Source organism: Lissotriton helveticus, chromosome 11 (genome assembly GCF_964261635.1).
Source record: "Lissotriton helveticus chromosome 11, aLisHel1.1, whole genome shotgun sequence".
Taxonomy (NCBI): domain Eukaryota; kingdom Metazoa; phylum Chordata; class Amphibia; order Caudata; family Salamandridae; genus Lissotriton; species Lissotriton helveticus.
Genome location: NC_136072.1, coordinates 67,042,626 through 67,059,733, shown reverse-complemented (window position 1 = coordinate 67,059,733; position 17,108 = coordinate 67,042,626). Strand labels below are relative to the sequence as shown.

The 17,108-nt window shown below is 45.8% G+C and overlaps 1 protein-coding gene across 1 annotated transcript in view; it reads left to right on the top strand.

The window, feature by feature from the left end:
- The window catches only part of ALG3 (ALG3 alpha-1,3- mannosyltransferase), a 39,084-nt gene extending 24,312 nt beyond the window's left edge, over nt 1-14,772 (top strand). The window contains exons 5-9 of the mRNA XM_078668003.1: nt 1,551-1,671; nt 4,368-4,573; nt 9,094-9,170; nt 11,672-11,816; nt 14,053-14,772. Of these exons, the coding sequence (XP_078524129.1) occupies nt 1,551-1,671; nt 4,368-4,573; nt 9,094-9,170; nt 11,672-11,816; nt 14,053-14,242 (739 nt within the window). The 3' untranslated portion in view covers nt 14,243-14,772. The remainder of the gene's footprint in view (nt 1-1,550; nt 1,672-4,367; nt 4,574-9,093; nt 9,171-11,671; nt 11,817-14,052) is intronic.
- Nucleotides 14,773-17,108: the final 2,336 nt, after the last annotated feature.

Genomic DNA, 17,108 nt, shown 5'->3' with positions numbered 1-17,108 from the left:
TGGTCTCCTTAACCCCTTCGGTGCTGATGACGGCCCCCAGCCGTCATGCATCACAGTGCTGATGACGGCGGGGGCCGTCACGAACCCGCCCACTTAATAAAAGTGCCACACAGGCGCAGAATCGCGGCGGCACCCAAGGGGTTAATGGGCTTGTGAAAATAGATGTTGTGAACATATACTATGCTCTGTGTGGAAACCGGGAAGAAGTTTCCCATACTAGGTTCCGCTCAGTGTGAGTCTGGCATTCCCAAGATGGTCTGGAATACTCGGTCATAGATTTGGCCCCTTGTACCTCCAACAGAGGAGTCTGCTTCAGTTGCCGTAGTGACGAGACTTGTGTCTGAGGTCCTAGATCTACAGCTGCCTTCTGTTGAAGTCAAGAAAAATCTTCTAACCCAGAGTTTTTCACCCTGTTCTAGCCTCCTCTGAGGCTTTACTTCCATTTAAAGCAACCCTGACTGACACCCTTAAGAGCACTTGGGTTAAGCCCTGCTCTCGCCCTCCAGCGAACAGACAAGTGGTCAGATATAACAAACAGGTGCCAGGCGACTCTGATTTTCAATCATCCGAAAGGAAGAGGTGGAGGTACCCCATCGCACACCCTCTGGAAAATCACTGAATACCACAAAAAGATGAAGTGTAGTGAGTTCTCTTCCTTTCCCAGTATTGACTTGTTGTGTTGTGGTACTTGATCAGGCGCCGGGACGCCCCTTGGCTGGGGCAGCTGCGCGCCATATAAATACTACTAACATAACATAACATAACATGCCTGATTAAGCTAGGTGCACTAGTTGTGCTACCAGTTAGGGCCTAACCAACCTAAAAGGGGCAGTCAAATTGAACGGGGAAGGCTTGCCCACTTGTTGTGGTATGCTTCATCCTTGAACCGCCCTTAATCTGAGACTGCACTCATGAAGACCTCGGTCATCTACAACCTCTCCCCCAGGGGCACCTGAGAAGATCCATACATTCAAGCAAACGTGCCTAAGATCTTACCTCCCTGACCCCTCTTTGGAGACCATGATCTCATTAACATTTAATTATGTCTTTATTTATATTAAAGTAATCATGAAAGACAATACAGACAACAGTAGATAAAAAAGATTTTGGAATAAAAACGCAGTGCCATATATACAGTCGAAACAGTGCTGCAGTCGATAATTGGTACAGTGTATATTTCAAATAAAAATAGTCAACAACAGAGGACTGCTAAAAACCAATAAATACCGTATAAAACCAGACAATCATTAGTGCTAAAAAAAAATAGTTAATTGTGCCACACTGAAATAACATGACCTCATTGTGACTGTAACTAGGCTTGGGTTTATCCATGCCCAGCTCAGGAATTTTGCCAAAGCTACAACTATAGGAGCATCCGTGGATCCCAACTCTCCCATCCACTGCTCTTAAACGCTCAAGTGTCTTCGTGCTGCAGGATCGCATGCTTCCCAAACCATGTTGTGTTGCTTCGTGATGTCCTGTCGACTTTGTGTGAGGGCGATTCGACCCACATGTTAACATGTAAAGTTTCCTTTTATGTTCTCATGCAGCCTGGCAGTGTCGGTGAAGATGAACATTCTGCTGTTCGCCCCTGGCCTTCTCTTCCTTCTGCTCACCCGCTTTGGGCTTGTGCGGACCATCCCAAAGCTGTCTATCTGTGCAATCCTGCAGGTGAGTCAGGCAGGGCATAGCTTGCATTTAATCTGAGATGGCTACATAGGTTTGAAGGGAAATGCACCACTTGGGAGTAATGGTACAAGAACGTGAGTGCAGGCCATGGGTGAGGCGCAATTACAGAGCTGTCTTTATTTACTGGTGTATCGGGCAATGCTGAAATACAGGGTGTGGGGGACACCCCGCAATCCACAGAACTGCATCTTCAGTTAGTTGTGCAGGCCAAATTTGCGGTGCACTGGGAAGGCCCTGGGTAAGTCTTCCCAGAATTGCTTATAGGGTTCATGCACATCTTCCTTGCTGTGTTTCATCCCATCCCAGTTCATTATGAGCAACGGATGTGAAAGCTCTGGTTTGTTGGCTGAGCAATGTTAACATTTCGAGGGTTGCTGCAGGTCAGAAAAGATATGGTCATATATCGGTAATGGAACTGCGCATGTCACATCCGTATTGAAATAGCAGAGAACAGGGTCTGACTGTCCTATAGGGCAAACAGGTGGTGACCAATGGGCTAGTCGTACAGATCAGTGTGTGTGCCGTTTCTTTAGCAGTTCATGTGACTTTTTTTTATAGCCAGTTGGGCTGGGTATGCTGTTCATTTTCCTGATGTTACCACAAACATTGTCTGCAGCAACCACAAATCCATGCAGTCTCCCATACCTTGCAAAATACCCATACAGCGTATTTTAGCCAATTCAAAACTGGCCTCATTTGCAAACGGGGGGCCTTTTTTAGCTATATGGTTGGCTATTGGGGGCCACTTTTATTTTGGTGCCCAGGCTTATTTGGCATACATACTACATGTCATGACTAAGATCCATGTATCCAATGTTCACATTCACTCTTCCGAAAGACTTTAACCCCTACCATGCTGATGACGGCTCCCGGCCGTCATGACCGCACCCGCGATTGGAATGTGCCTCACAGGCGCAGAATCGCGGCCGCGCCCAAGGGGTTAAAGACCTGGTTGTTCCCTGAGAGGTTGGTTTGAGGGTGACCTCGTTCGCCTGCATATTGCTCTGCATTCAGCGTCTTGATGCCCTTGGTCTAAGTTAGCGCTTTAAAAATTGTATATTCATTCATTCATTCATTCATTGAGGGAGCTATGGATGTGCCCAGGATGTGGAGTGCCAGGGGTGCTGCATGTCTGGATTGAGGTGCATTGACTAGCTCCGTGTAGGTCCAAGCAGTGAATTAGAAATGGAAGCTGCCGTTTAGGAGATTACCGAGGCCTTGCTGTAAGAGTCCATGCTAGAATTGCCGAGGGCAGTGCCGTGTAGAATTAAGGGTCATTGATGGAGGTTTGTGCGTCTAAGCCCAAGTACTGGAATAAAAGAAAATCTGTGAATGAAGAAACATGGAGCAGAGAGGCTACCTGAACAAAGCGACGGATAAAGTGCTGGAATGAAGCACAGCCACTGGCGGTCACTAAGGCTGCATCTCAGTCCATCTTTTTTCACCCCACTATGCCACACTATACGGAGAGCAGTCATATGAAAGTCTTGATCTTGCTCCAATCGAAACAGTCCAGCCCGCATTGCCAGGCGAAGTGCCCTCCAGACTGGAACACACGCAATCCCAAATAAGTTTCAAACTATGCAGGTCTTGTCAGTTAAATTAGCTTGAGTCCTGTGGCACAGGAAGCAAGAGACCCACGCCTGGGTATAGCCGCCGCACCTGGGGCATCTACTGCAACAAGAGCAAAGTGATGGGGGAATGCTGGGATGAGTCGCAGCCACTGGCAATCGCTAGGATGAAAATGGAAGGGGGTTGCTTGTCTTTCCTTCTGGAGGGGGCCTTGTCTGATAGTTGGTGATGAACTGTGCCCATCAGGAGCAGGCTCACTATTGAGTTACAAAAGGCAGGCATCTAGAGTGGCGTTGTGGGCAAAAACAATGGACTGTAATGCAGCCCTGAGCAATCGCCATTGGCTGAAATATGTTCAAGCATTCCGTTCATAACCTTGTTTATTGTAGTTTAGGCCCGAGGTTTGACGAGTATGACCAGACCCCGTGCACACTGTGCCATTAGACCCAAGCTGCACCCTACTGGTGAGGCACATATGGGCTGAAACCGGTCTGCGGTTGCTTGTGTTCCCTTCTGAAGGGGGGTGGGTATTGCCTGCCATTTCAGGATAGATTGTTTGCTTGAGGAGCATGGCCAGGACAGATTTGCATAAGGTAGGCCTCTGTCTTTAGTGGCATGGTGGGCAAAAAAGGATGCCCTGGAATGCTGACTTGCACATCTACTGTGGGTGAGATTAATTCAGGCATTCCAGCCAACACCTTGGTATTTGTTTCATTTAAGTAGAGCGGCACATAGCCAAAGCCCGCAGGTGCTACCATTGGCTAGTTGTTTGACATCCAAAGCCACTGCCCTTGGTACAGTTGATATCCAGTGTCATGAATTAAGCTCCAGGAGCAGAAAGTTACTAGAGTTTTAAGTCTTTTATGTTTTTTTAACTTTCTGGTATGAATATACCATGCCATCCCCAGCCTGAGTTGAGGGGAGAAGATTGAGGGAAAGGGACAACTATGCTGTGTCATTGAGGGTCAAAGGGTGTATGTCACTTCTGCTGTCTCTGGAATTTGATTCATCCATGGCACATGGTATGTCATTGAGTTCTGGATTGGTTTGCAGAAATGTTGCCCCCTGGCATAGGCCTGGTTGACTTGTGCATTATATCTCCACAGTTGGTGCTTGGTCTGCCCTTCCTCTTGGAGAACCCCTCCGGTTACCTGGTTCAGTCTTTCGACCTGGGTCGCCAGTTCCTCTTTAAGTGGACTGTGAATTGGCGCTTCCTCCCGGAGGCCATCTTCCTGAGCCGCCGCTTCCACTTGGCACTGCTCGCCCTGCACCTGGCTGTGTTGCTACTGTTCGCGATCTACCAATGGAACAGGTGCGTACTCCTGTGCACTGATATCTGTTTTTTGTGGGAAGCGTAATACTGTTGAGGGCTTTTTTATGAGAGCATAGTCTAACATATACTGAATAAACCAGAAGTGAAGGAGGGCATCTAGTGAGTGGGAAAGAAGAGTTAGCAGTGAAAAGAGGTTGACAACAGAAAACACCTACAGCAGCGAAATACATTAATGCTTGCATTTGTGGGAGTCACAGAGGTCTCCACCATACAGTCATTGTACTTACAAAGGCTTGCGTCCGCATCCTCTGGAAATGCCTGGTTGGATAGATGCGATTGAAGGAAATTGAGGGGGTGCGATTTCGGTGGAAAAATGGACAGGGACAATCATCCTGGGATGCCTGGTGCTTCAAATATACCCCATACATTCAAGTTGAGGTAAAACTATCTTCCATCTACTAAAATAATAATAATACTGAGCTTATAAAGCGCCTAGTTACACTAGCCAGTGTGTCACCGCACTGTGCCGCTGAGGAACCCGTCCTAGTCTGTTCCTGTGAGGTGCCCACTCCTGGGCACCCCAAGGTGAAGCCAGGCATCCTAGCGGTAGGGCTGGTGTGGAGATTAAGCAAGCTATTGCCCAGAGTTGCAGCGTGGGACCCATGATTAGAGTAGGCACCGAGGCGAGAGAATTATCGGGTCCGGGGACATTGAGCCCAAGACCCTGCCGCGACGGAAATTGAACCCTGGTCCGGGCCAGACCTCTGCATCAGAGTCTGCCGCTCTAACCAGTGAGCCACACTTCTCCACTATTAGCGGCTAAAGAAGTTACATTGTCTCTAGCGTAAGAATCAAATACTGACGCTGAAAATGTATATGTTGTTGTTTATTATATTTTTATTTGGCATATATAGCCATAAAAAGAAAATGCTGCAATACATACAATTAAAATTTGATTTGTACAGACCCTGTAACCGTAAAAACAGTATAAAACACAATACAATCCTGGTAAAATCGACAAAAGGAACTCGACCAAACCATAGGGAGTATCTAGTTCATCATTTGGCAAGGAGAAGGAGTCACCTGTACATTAGGTATACATTTGTACATCCACCCTAAATAACAAGGGCCTGGGGAATCTCCAAATATTGGTGACATCACATTTCTGCCCCGCCCTTTTTAAATTATATAACCAATTCCTTCAATGACTCCTGTATAGCAATTAAAAATCTGCACATTTCACATTTAAAAATCTCATATTTATCAGCAAACTAAGCGCTTGAGCCCTACTAAAGATTTCATAGACAATAAAAAGGGGTTTCAAAATATTTTCCCTCTTCTAAGAACCACAAGCAGTCTAACAGAATCTGTGGGCCGTTGCATTTCACTTGTAATCCACATGTGCAAAAGCCTTGTTCATTCATCATAGCGGATTTTATCTTCCAATCTGTGTTGCATGGGTTCAGGCCCACTCTAAATTTCAAGATTGTATTTCTAACTGTAAATGTATATACAGAGGCTCTTGACGTTATTGGGCCTCAAAAAACTGGTGCATCGCAATCTAGGTTTGAATTGTTTATTTCATAAATGGCACTCGCCCGTACTTGATTACTTAAAATGTATCTTTCCAGAGTGACCGGGCTGTGGGAGGCTGAGGGTATTAGCTAATCGATACCATGGTAGACGTCTAGAGTGAGAAGTACAAACTGTCTAATTTATATATTGTCTCATGGTCGGAAATGTTATAAGATTGATAATGTACATTTCCTGAACGAGAATTGGGGTTGATCCTGGAGATTAGGGGTGTAGAGATGCAATAGGGGTTGGTTCAGGGGAGTGTTTGATTGGTGGACGCATCCACCCATTGTTCATTATTTTGAACATTTTAAAAAACTATTGAAACTGACATGCGCTTGCACATAGAAAGTGGGATAAAAGAAAGATGCATACAACCGTAAACTTTGCTCACTGTCCAGTTTTACAGAGTTTGACAGCGACACACTCCTTGTATGTTCACCTGGGTACGACCTTGGAGCGTATCCACAGAAGAGTGTTGTTGTAGCGTGATTGAGTCAGTTGGAAAATCAGATGTGTTCTCTTCAGTTCAAGGAAGAGCCCGGAAATGGTATGGGTGGGTAAGTATAGGATAATCCAGACTGTTCTTATAGAAAGTTGACAAGCTAGTGAGCAACTTCATCCCATTTCAAAGCTGGTTGTCCTGTTTCTCTGACACGACTGACGGCTCACCATTTTAACATAATATAAACCAACCCACAGAGATACACCTACACGTCTTGTGGGTGATGGCCCACAAGCAGTTTGTGGTAAAAGGACCCACAAATAACCTTCAAAGAAAGTCAGTGATGATCCTTTACAAAAACATCTGTGGGCAGAATAAGCCCTGGTGACATAGTAAGATATGTTATATGAACGTAGATCTAGAATAGATCTATTTGAAAATGTCCATAAAATTCATGGTACTGGTTGGTACTATTTAACTTGGAGAATTGATTACATTCCCCAAAGATAGGGATTATGCATCAACGTCTTCGCATGAGCAGAAAGGAACTGTTGGCTATGTTCCTTTCTTCTCTAATCAGATGGTTTAGTGCAGTCTGGTTTCACAATAGATGGCAGTGTCATTGGCTGGAAAGCGTACGAAAAGTTGCAAATTTCTGAACTTGGCAGAACACGGAGCCTTGAGGGAGAAGCTTTCCGACACAAAGTGAGTAGGGAAGTTTTCAAACATACGTGTTGCACATCATTTGAGAGGTGGTTTTCAATGAGGGTGCTGCAAACAGATCAAAGCAAAAAGCAGCATAGTGGTTTCAGAACATATATTGTTTATGTTCGAGACCGCCTATACATACAACATTATGGAGAACATTCAAGATGGTGATTGTAGCTGCGCAAGTGCTGCGCTATAAATTAAATCCGGATGAGTTTTAGGATAATCTTTTTCTAAATAGATTGAGATCTGGAAATTTAATGAAACAAAGAACCAACGGCGGACTCCAAAGACAGCACTATCCTCAGCGTGTTCCCCAGTTTGGTATTTTTAGTGTCAGTTGGTGGTTGGTGTGCACAATCAGCTCCTGCACCCGCCGTTGTGGGATGCCACCCGCCAGGCAGGAAAACAAAACTGTGAGAACAATAGAGCGGTGCACTCCCTGGAAAGTATTATGTTGATAAAGAAGCTCAATCAGTTTCTTCGTTGTATGTTCTGTCTTCTGTACGGGTAGCTGATACACAGAGACCCACATTTCGGGTTTTTCTCTGCCGGCCCTTATCAAGGAGGCCACCCCACATTTGTGAATGGATTTTATTGAAGACTGCGTTTTCTATATTAAAGAGCACACTAGTTGCGTCTCCATCCTACATCTACTTTGCCCTGACGAAGTTCAATCCATGAACGAAACGCGTTGGCTGATGTATTTTAACAATCATATGGATTCTCTAAAATAAAGATTGACTCAACGAAGAAACTGATCGAGCTTCTTAACATAATACTGTCCAGGGAGTGCACCGCTCCATTATTCTGACAGATCTGGAAATTTACCAGTTTCTCCTGAGGTGGATGAGAAAGAGAGAGAGAATTCTTAGCTCATGTTACAAAATAAACACCTTATCTCTTTCTTCGAAGGTGTAGTAGGTATTACAGTGGGTTATGTGATTTCAGTCAACCAGTGAGTTTACAAAGTGTTTCCAATAATCCAGAAAGAAGGTTTTGGGTGTCATGAGGATGGCTGGACTACAATCCTTCCATGAGGTTGAATATTGATTCCTCCCTCCAAGGTTTGTGGACCGAACCTGGGCAATTGCATGCAGTGCTAGCAGCCAATAAGTGTCAATCAAGTGACCAGGTATATTATAAACTGCCCCCACATCCTTTGACCTTGCAGAACAAGTGTTTGTGAACCTTTGGCACCTGTACTTTGACCAACATCAGGTGTAGGGTATTGTTGTGGTTGAGCTTTGAAATGGCCAATTTTAAGACTACACTCAGAGGTGTGAATTCCAGTGTTTAAGGAAAAATGCAGACGGTTGATGCTACCGAAACTGGCTGTCCTTCTGTGGGATTTCTGTAACTTGTTCCATCCGCTTTTGATTTTATTGATACATCTTGTTGACAAAATGTCTTACACAAGTGTGTTGTTAATGAAGCTTGAATCCACCGCAGGCTTTCACGAACACTTGGGCCTGCAAACTTTGCCATTCTTTCGTATACTCGCTCCAGCTATAGTTGATTCTCCGTCTGAGGTTCATTCCCAACAGTAAAACTTTAATTCTATTGAAGCAAATTTCTGGACACAACCACAACACAAGATGGGTGAAACATGCACACCATGTGAATCTAAAATAGTTTCCATCAGCGAAACTCTTTTCTACAGGTAATCAACTAGTTCTTACTACTGTAGTTTCTTCTTTCACCTGTATGAAGCCTTTTGAAATACAGCGACCTGAGTGCATGTTCTGAACGAGTGGACTAAGGGATGATGCAGACACTTTGAAGGCTGGATCTAATACCTACAGTTGATCTGTATTTTTTTTCTTTTCAGGTCTAACGAGGGCATCCTGTCACTCTTGAAGTACCCAGTATCGAGAAAGAATCCACCGGAGCCCCTGACGGCTAATAGTATCCTTTTATAGCAGTGTAATAGGCGTTGGCTCATTCTACAAGGTGGCGCAAGGCTGAAATCATTGGGAGAGATTAGAAAATAACACTGCTGATGTTGAGGGACAGATGAAAGAACATGGTGTGGTAGAGAGGTCAGTCCTATGACTTGACCCAGGCCGGGTGTCATCAATGAGAGCTATAGAAACAACACCGGTGAGGAAGAAGGATTGCCATTAAATTGTGGTGGTGAAGAAAGATCAGTCCTATTAAATTGTCATTGAGAGGGTTTCATAGAAGACAGCCAAAGAAGGAAACCTAATGAAGAAAAGGGAATGTGATAAGAAATGGGTGAGGCAAACTACACCACGTAGATGTAACCTGAGGTGGCAAGATGCACTAACTGGAGCTAACCTTCGTACTATCGTATTGCGTATAATCATATTGCTGTCTTGATATATTGTCGTAGTGCCATATTGATATATTGTTGTATTGCAAATCCTCACACATCTTTATTTATGAGTTGGACATGAAATCTACTGTGATCAGAGTGGTGGATTGTGAGGGATAGACTGTCCCATGTCAGGATTTTCCGCCATCAATGAGATAACATCAAAGGGGGCCATATTTATTCTTTGTCCCATCCAGAGTAGACCTGGTTGAATGTTCAGTACTTGAGGGACATGCCCCATCACCACAGACAAGTACAGGGAGGAGCATGTTTTGTTACTCTGCAGGTCTATTTATTTTATTTGTTAAATTTATAATGCGCAACAGCTACCCAAAAAGGGTTTCCCGGCACAAAAGCAGATCCGAGGCTGTGTTCGAAAAAAAGGCTTACAGGTTATTGGTTAAAAAGGCACGTCTTCAATTATTTGCAAAATTGGACGTATTCTGTTTCGTTTCGGAGAGCTATGGGCAGGGCATTCCAAAGTGAGGGGCCTAGATATGTATATGACCTTCCATCCATCCAAGATAGTTTAATTTTAGGAACGGAAAACTTCCCCCTGAGTGGATGAGCAGAGGTTACGAGGAGGTTACGACTTACAAGGTTACGAGGAGGGACGTATTGACGGACCATTGATTGAAGGTATTGAGGGGCAACTCCTATTTTGATTTTAAACTTGTAGCTCAGGGCTTTGAACTTGATTCAGTTCTCCACTCTGAGCCAGTGCAGGTCTCGTAGATGGCAGGAGATAGAGGTGGCTCTAGGGACCCGGCACAAAAGCCTTGCAGCGGTGTACCGGACCATCTGCAGCCTGCGAGTCACCTCCTTGTTTGAGCCCAAATAGAGAACATTTCCCTAGTCCATCCTTGAAGTGATCAATGCATGGCCTAGAGTTTTCTGAGTGGGCTCTGGTGGCATCCAGATGACCTTTTTTAGCCACTTCAGGATGGTAAAATGTGGCAGCTACCATGACCGCTTGGGAGTGCATACTGAGCGAATCCTCAATGGTGATGCCCAAGTTGCGAACTTTGCAGGCGGGTGTGGGAAGAGCACCCATCTCACAGGGCCTGTGATGAGGGCCCCAAAGTTCCTTGTTTTTCCCAAGTATGAGGACCTCGGTTTTCTCACCATTGAGTTTGAGGTAATTTGATTGCATCCATGATGCGATTTTGCTCAGACCCAACTGAAGGGGAGAAAGCCCGGCCGTGCTCTTCATGGAGAGAGAGAAAATTATTTGGTGGGAGTCCGCATAGGAAAACAGGGTCAGCCCAGACTCTTCTGTAACATCGGCTAAGGGTCTTTCGTATAAATTAAAAAGTAGAGGGCTAAGGATGGAGCCTTGAGGTACCCCATGGGCAAATGAGTAGATATCGGAAGGAGCTGTGGGGGAAAAACTTGAAAGGTGCGATTTGTGAGAAAAGAGAGGAGGCATTTCAGAGCTGAACCGCATATGCCCAACGATCTTAAAGTTTTAATTAACACGGTGTGAGAAACCGTGTCAAATGCTGCACTTAAATGCAGCAAAATGAGAGCCACAGTGTCTCCCGCGTCCAGATGGCGGCGCAGTCTTTTCGTTACCCCCAACAGGGTGGTTTCTGTTGAGAAACCAGCTCTGAAACCCGATTGGGAGGGATGAAGAAACCTTTGTGTTTCTACAAACAGAGAGAGCTGTGCATGGACATGTTTCTCTAAAAATCTTTGAGAAAGCCGGTAGCAGCGAGATGGGCTGATAGAGGTTAAATCGGGGTCAGCATTGGCCTTTTTGAGGAGAGGGAGTACCATGGCATGTTTCCAGTCAGGCGGGACTTTGGCTTCCTGCAAGGAGACATTTAGGAGATCCATGACCACGAGCAAAGATGGCGTTTCCAGCTGCGGGAGCGTGGAAAAGGGCACAGGATCCCTAGGTGATGCAGATTTGATACTATCTAAAAATATTTTTAGGGTAGTTGCGTTTAACAGGGGCCATGTGTGCAAATGATTGGCGGGTATGTCGGGTGGTTGGTTTGCACGCTGAAACATTTCTTGGTTTGCTTTACTCCTGGTTCAACTGTGTTCGTCCTTGACTCTCTTACAGAAATCATATTTGTTCTTTTCACCTCAAACTTCATTGGCGTCTGCTTCAGTCGCTCGCTGCACTACCAGTTCTACGTCTGGTACTTCCATACTCTTCCGTACCTTCTGTGGTGCTCCCCGGTGAAGAAGCTTGCACACCTCCTCAAGTATGTGACCTCTGGGGAAGTGAGGAAGTAGACGAGGGTGGAAGGGGTGTTTGGAAGGAATTTAAGTTCTCTTTTTGGGGAGATTGTGTCCTGGTGGCCAGAAGTCATTATAGGTATAGGATTAATTGTTGCCCTAATGTAATGGAGGGGACTGTAATGATAGAAACCACTATTTGGGGGGTGGGAATGTAGGGGAGGGGGGTAGTGGAACTGTGGCAGGAGAAAACATGGGGTGAAACTTCCTCGCTCTTCAACACCCATTCAAAAAAGAGTTTTCTAAAAATATTTCCTTAGATAATTGAGTGCAGTTGGTTACCTATTTAGAATGGGTGAAGGTTGAGGGTGGGTACCCTAAGTCCCAGCCTTCCTTAGGATGTAGGCCTGCATCCTTTTTTTCCCGTTTGGTACATCCCTGTGACCCTGTCTTTCTGAGGCTTCTGATCCTGTGGTGCAGTCTTCTGAGTATGTGCACCAGGTAACAACCTGTAAAGATGGCTGTGACTGTTTCCCAGCATTTCTTATGCTGTTGGCAGTGTTCCCTATCATTCTTAAAGGTGCAGATGTTGCTGGAGGCTTCTTAAAGGTGCTGAAAATGTATATTGGCCACTGTGCGGGCACTGTCGCACTGTCGCACTGTCATACCATTCCCAAGGGTGCTAGTGCTGTCTTAGCTTTCCTGAGGTTGGTGATCCTGTATCGGCAGCCTGTTAGGGTGCTGGCCATGTATGCCAGCTTGCTTACGAGTGCTGATACTGTCTCGCTTCCATGCATAGTGTTCTGACAGTGTCTTCTAGCCGGCCTAAAGGTTATGACCGTGTTTGGCTTCCAGGCCGTTGTTCTTGTCTTGTGCCTTAAGCTCCCTGAAGGTTATGAGCTTGAGTCCAAGGCTACCTGTAGGTACTCGTCCTAGGAGTCATGGGATACTGATGCTGGGTGCTATGAGGGCGCTGACTTGTATTCTTTACGGCTGACTTTGTGTCTTAGGCTTTACAGGTGTTCTGACTGTGCGTCAGCCTCTTAGAGGCAGCTGTACATCTATCCTAAGCTTTTTGATGGTGCTGACACTGCCTACTGCTTCATGAGGGGGATGACTGTCTGAGGCTTCCTTAGGGTACTGAACCTGTGTCCTAAAATTATTACGACACTGTTCACCCTTTGTGAGAGAGCTGAACATGTATCCGAGACATCTTACGGTCTGATTCTATGGTTTCCGGAGGATGCCAAGACTGTGTCTTATAGTAATCAACTACAGGAGTATGACCCATAGACCACGTTGGGATCAGGGTAGGTAATCAGGCTAAAGAAACAATATCCCAACTAGTGTTATTGTCTAGACAGTTAAACATGCATGCAGAAAGCATTGCAAGAACAGAAATAAGGAGACTCAAATTGTTTTAGAACGTGCACATGGCATCGCATATTAGGGAACAAAATTATAACAGTAGAAAAAACAGTTGTATCAGCACTGTACATGAATAAATAACAAAACAACCCGAATTGTACTTGGTGCTGGGTATGTGCAAGTGACATATGGATGGCGACGCAAGTGACAATTGTGTTCAGCGTGAACGGCGCAGTGTGAAATGTGTTCACTATATACAGTGAATAGGAAGGTTCATATGGCTCAAATTCAGTTACAATGCTCAGGTAAGTATTCTTTTTAGCAAGTATGATTCAGATGAGCCAAACTGGGGAATGCACCATTTAATGAGCTGAGGGGTCGACGACGTTTCGATCCTTGTAATTCAGGATCTTCATCAGGACTGGGTTGTATTTCAGAAAAACTGTGCTGTACGGGGAAGGAAAGAAGAAATAAAGGATGGGAAGGAGTAGGAGGAGCGTCAGGGAAAGGGAGCGCAAGTGAAAGCAAAGACACTTGGGTAGAATGCTCCGGACGGGGGGTGGAAGGTGTAAAGGAAAGAGCCAGTGACTGTTATAATTTTGTTCCCTAATATACGATGCCATGTGCACGTTCTAACACAATTTGAGTCTCCTTATTTCTGTTCTCGCAATGCTTTCTGCATGCATGTTTAACTGTCTAGACAATAATACCAGTTGGGATATTGTTTCTTTAGCAAGACTGTGTCTTAGGTTCTCCAAGGGAGCTGACCCTGTTCCATAGCCTTTCTGGGTGGGGCAGACACTGTCTACTAGCGTGGTTGAGGATGTTGACCATTTATGCTCAGCCTGGAGGGACCTGACCCTGTTTCTAGCCTGATCTTTCCTCTTTTCACAGGGTGCTGATCCTGGGCCTGATTGAACTCTGCTGGAACACCTACCCGTCCACCATCTCCAGCTCCGCTGCGCTGCACGTCTGCCACGCCATCCTCCTGCTACAGCTCTGGTATGGCAATCCTACCGTGCCAGAGCCTGAGGTGCCTCCTTCGGACGAGAGAACCCCAGAGGGTAAAAAGAAAACCAAATGAGACGCATCCGACGTAGATGGACCGTGCTTCTCCTCCAGGACCAGAGCGGTCGAGCCAGAGCTCGCGAGAGGACCTCTGGAATGGCGAAGCTGCCCTCTGGGCATTGGAAAGAGGCGTTCTCCTGCCTAAGGGCTATCGGACAATCCCTTTGGGAGTGGAAGTGGTATTAAAGCACATCTGGGAGGACACAATCAGATTCCTAAAAGGGAAAACCCACCCTATTGTTTCTCTCTTTACAAAACCTTTTTGGGATTGATTTGGGCTGTTTATGCAAAACTGTGAACTTTTCCTTCTTTTATAAAGGTGGACCTTGTTTGACAAGAGTTTCCGTGCATTGTTGGAGCCCAGCAGACATTTGGGCATTTTAGATAAAAGAAGAGCTCTTCTCCTTCCATCATTTTCCTTTCTTGGGCTCTTCCCTCTCTCGGCCTGTGATGTTGAAAGGGATTCCGGTATTGTTTGCAGGAACTCTTTTCAAGACTGGTTGGTGATCTTGGAAGATTGGTATTAAATGGAAATGGAAAGTGTGATACAGTGCCAATGTTGCTTTTGCAAGTTTTCTGCTCTGAGTCAAAAGCATTTCTACACATCTCAAGCACTAATACCGGCCCAGGATAAGCTAACAACTTTGAGGTGTGATGCTACAATTGGGAAATATGTCCCTGTGTTATATTAGTTCTTGTTGCGCCTTTCTTTTGGAGTAGTTTCCTCAAACAAATATCAACATTTTCGACACCAGACGGCAGCTTCAGTTTCCAGTATTCCTACTTCCTCGTTCCCATTTCCCTCTTGCACCTAAATATCCTTCCTCTTTGGGGATGGATCTGAATAATCTGTTTTCACCCCAACCCCCTGGCCCCTCCCCCAACCTCTGGCCCCTCCTCCAAGCCCATGGCCCCTCCCACAACCCCCTGGCCTTTCCCACAACCCCATGGCCCCTCCCTGAACACAATTTGATCAGAGGGACCCACAAAAGTAAAAACCTGTTTCCAATAAGGATATTGTTGGCTCTCTACGTGGTAACTAGCTTGATAAATCTCAGGGAGTAATGCTCTAGGCATGTTATGTAACAACGCGTAAAAAATAGAGTTAACAAACAAATGTGCCTAAATGTCCGCACCAAGTTGCTTTATATAGAATAGAAAATTAATAACTAAATGCAAAAATAATTTAATAAAAACAGAAAAGGGAAACGAAGAAATATACTCCTTGAAGGGAATTTGATACATTTATCTGTTTTGCTGTAAAAGGTTACATGTAAACAAAAAAGGCCAAAAGCAGTAATGAGTGTTTTTGAGGGGAGTATTAGAAATCCACTTTTAACATAGCAGTTGATGGGAAAAGAGGTAGAAATTAACCTCCCCAAAAAGATATTTTGTCTTAAGTGTCCGCTATATAGGGCAGTGGTACACCAAGAATATTCACCCAGTGTTCACAAGATGTTTTGCTATTGGGACAAAGTTAGTTGCCCTAGTCGCTTGCCATAGTTTCTTTGTGTTGATTTGCGTGGATAGTAGCGCCTAGATCAAGGGTTACCCGGTCCAGGTGCAAGATTTCCAGGTCGACCCCGTTGGTTGAGACCCATTCATAAATGTAGAAGTGAATGGAAACTCAATTGTATAATCATTGATTACCCTGAAAATCGATGTGGCCTCACCGAACCTTGAACGTGCACAACCTAGATGGAATTTGTGAAATCTTCAGGACTGGTTCCAGCACATTCTGTAAACCTGCATGCAGAGTGGCCCCAGAGTCTTTCTAATCATCTTAACCCCTTGGACGCTCATGACGAACTCAGCTCGTCATGAGGCTCAGCTGTGCTCATAATGAGCTGAGCTCGTCATAATGGCCGCGGAACGCCCACGAGGGGCTATTTCCCCTCCTGTGCGGGGTGTTCCATTGAGTGGGCGGAGTCATGACGAGCTCGTCATGAGCACAGCTCCACTGTGCAGCGTAACGAGCTGAGCTTGTCACGAGCACCGCAGCGCCGTGCGCGCCCCCCACACCACGGGGGAATTAGCCCCGCGGGGAAGGGGTTAAACAAGCAACAAGGTGACCCGAAGGAATGCTTGAATTCATCTCAGCCACTGGTGAACGCTCAGGTCGCATTCTAGTCCATCGTTTTTCACTCACTATAACATATTAGATCGAATAGTCCTGCTTAAATGGAACAGTCGTACTACCATGCTGGGTTCCTACCAGACATGACACTGGCAACCCCAGCGTGGTTTCTGCCTACTTAACCCTTGTCACCGAGGAATTGCTTGTGCCCTGTGGGTCAGTGAGCATGGAACCCCCCCAGCTGGGCTCATTGCACCAGTGTGTGAATTGTAACAAACACTGAGGTGATGGTAGGACTGCTTGAATGAATCTTGGCCGAGGGACTGCATTCCAGTCCATCACTTTTCACCCACTGTGCTACTCTGGGCAGAGAGCAACCTTTAGGCAATTACTCTTGGCAGTGCTCCAAAAGGAACATTCCAGCTTGAACTGCCAGGCAAGGTCCCCTGCAGATGGAACATGAGCATCCGCAGACTGGGTTGGGCCTACGTTGGCCACTTCAGGGTGGTATAGGTTGAGTTTTATGAGCAGGGAGCTCAGGACCCACAACTGGGCATACCTGTCACAGCAGTCATCTCGCCATTTCCAGGCTGAGAAGTCCCCCCCCCCCCCTACTCCCCCCCCCCCCCTCCCCTGGTGCATGCAGACCAGATACACTGCTATTCCTGTGAACGCGTGGAGTACCAAGACTTTCCAGACAGTGATATAAGCGAAGGCCCAGTCGTTCTTATTCATTTTCCCCAAGAAGGAAAAACCGTGTCTTCTTTCCTGATTCTTTAGCCTTGAACTACTCAGTGCATCTAAT